The 575-nt window shown below is 61.4% G+C and overlaps 1 protein-coding gene across 1 annotated transcript in view; it reads left to right on the top strand.

Annotated features, from left to right (window-relative positions):
- The window catches only part of RBM8A (RNA binding motif protein 8A), a gene marked incomplete at its 5' end in the record, with an annotated part of 1,283 nt that overhangs the window by 349 nt on the left and 359 nt on the right, over nucleotides 1-575 (top strand). Inside the window, 2 exons of the mRNA XM_009575436.1 lie at nucleotides 25-55; nucleotides 380-516. Of these exons, the coding sequence (XP_009573731.1) occupies nucleotides 25-55; nucleotides 380-516 (168 nt within the window). The remainder of the gene's footprint in view (nucleotides 1-24; nucleotides 56-379; nucleotides 517-575) is intronic.

Raw genomic sequence — 575 nt, forward strand, 5'->3', positions numbered from 1 at the left:
CGATAGTGCGCCGTCGCCTTGTAGCCGGACGGGGAGGAGCCGGGCCCGCAGAGGTGTGAGTATCACTGGAGGCATCTTCCCAGCCCTCATCGCGGGCGCTTTGCCGGAGGGAGGGGAGATGGTGGGGGAATGCGGGGTCTTTGGCTCCGTATCGGGGTTCAGACCTTGCTGGGACAGAGCCTTTCCCTGCCTTGCCGGGATTTATCTCAGGCTAAGCCAAGAACATTGGACTCTGGGGCTCCATTTCCCCTTCCCACCCGCGTACGGCTCGCTCTGTGCTTTACCACAGCTTTTGGGGGGATCCCTTCCCTGAGACCGCACAGCTGACGTGGGAGCACGCCCTGAGCTCGGCGTAACTCTTACCCCTTTCACACCGCAGCGGTGGAGGGCTGGATCCTCTTTGTCACGGGGGTTCATGAGGAGGCAACAGAAGAAGACATCCACGACAAATTCGCCGAGTACGGCGAGATAAAAAACATCCACCTGAACCTCGACAGACGGACGGGCTACCTGAAGGTAGGAGGGGGTGCTCAGCGCGGCTACGCTTGCCCCTCGAGCCTCTTGGCTGCTTCGCC

The sequence above is a fragment of the Fulmarus glacialis genome, unplaced genomic scaffold (assembly GCF_000690835.1).
Source record: "Fulmarus glacialis isolate BGI_N327 unplaced genomic scaffold, ASM69083v1 scaffold42173, whole genome shotgun sequence".
In the NCBI taxonomy this organism is placed as follows: domain Eukaryota; kingdom Metazoa; phylum Chordata; class Aves; order Procellariiformes; family Procellariidae; genus Fulmarus; species Fulmarus glacialis.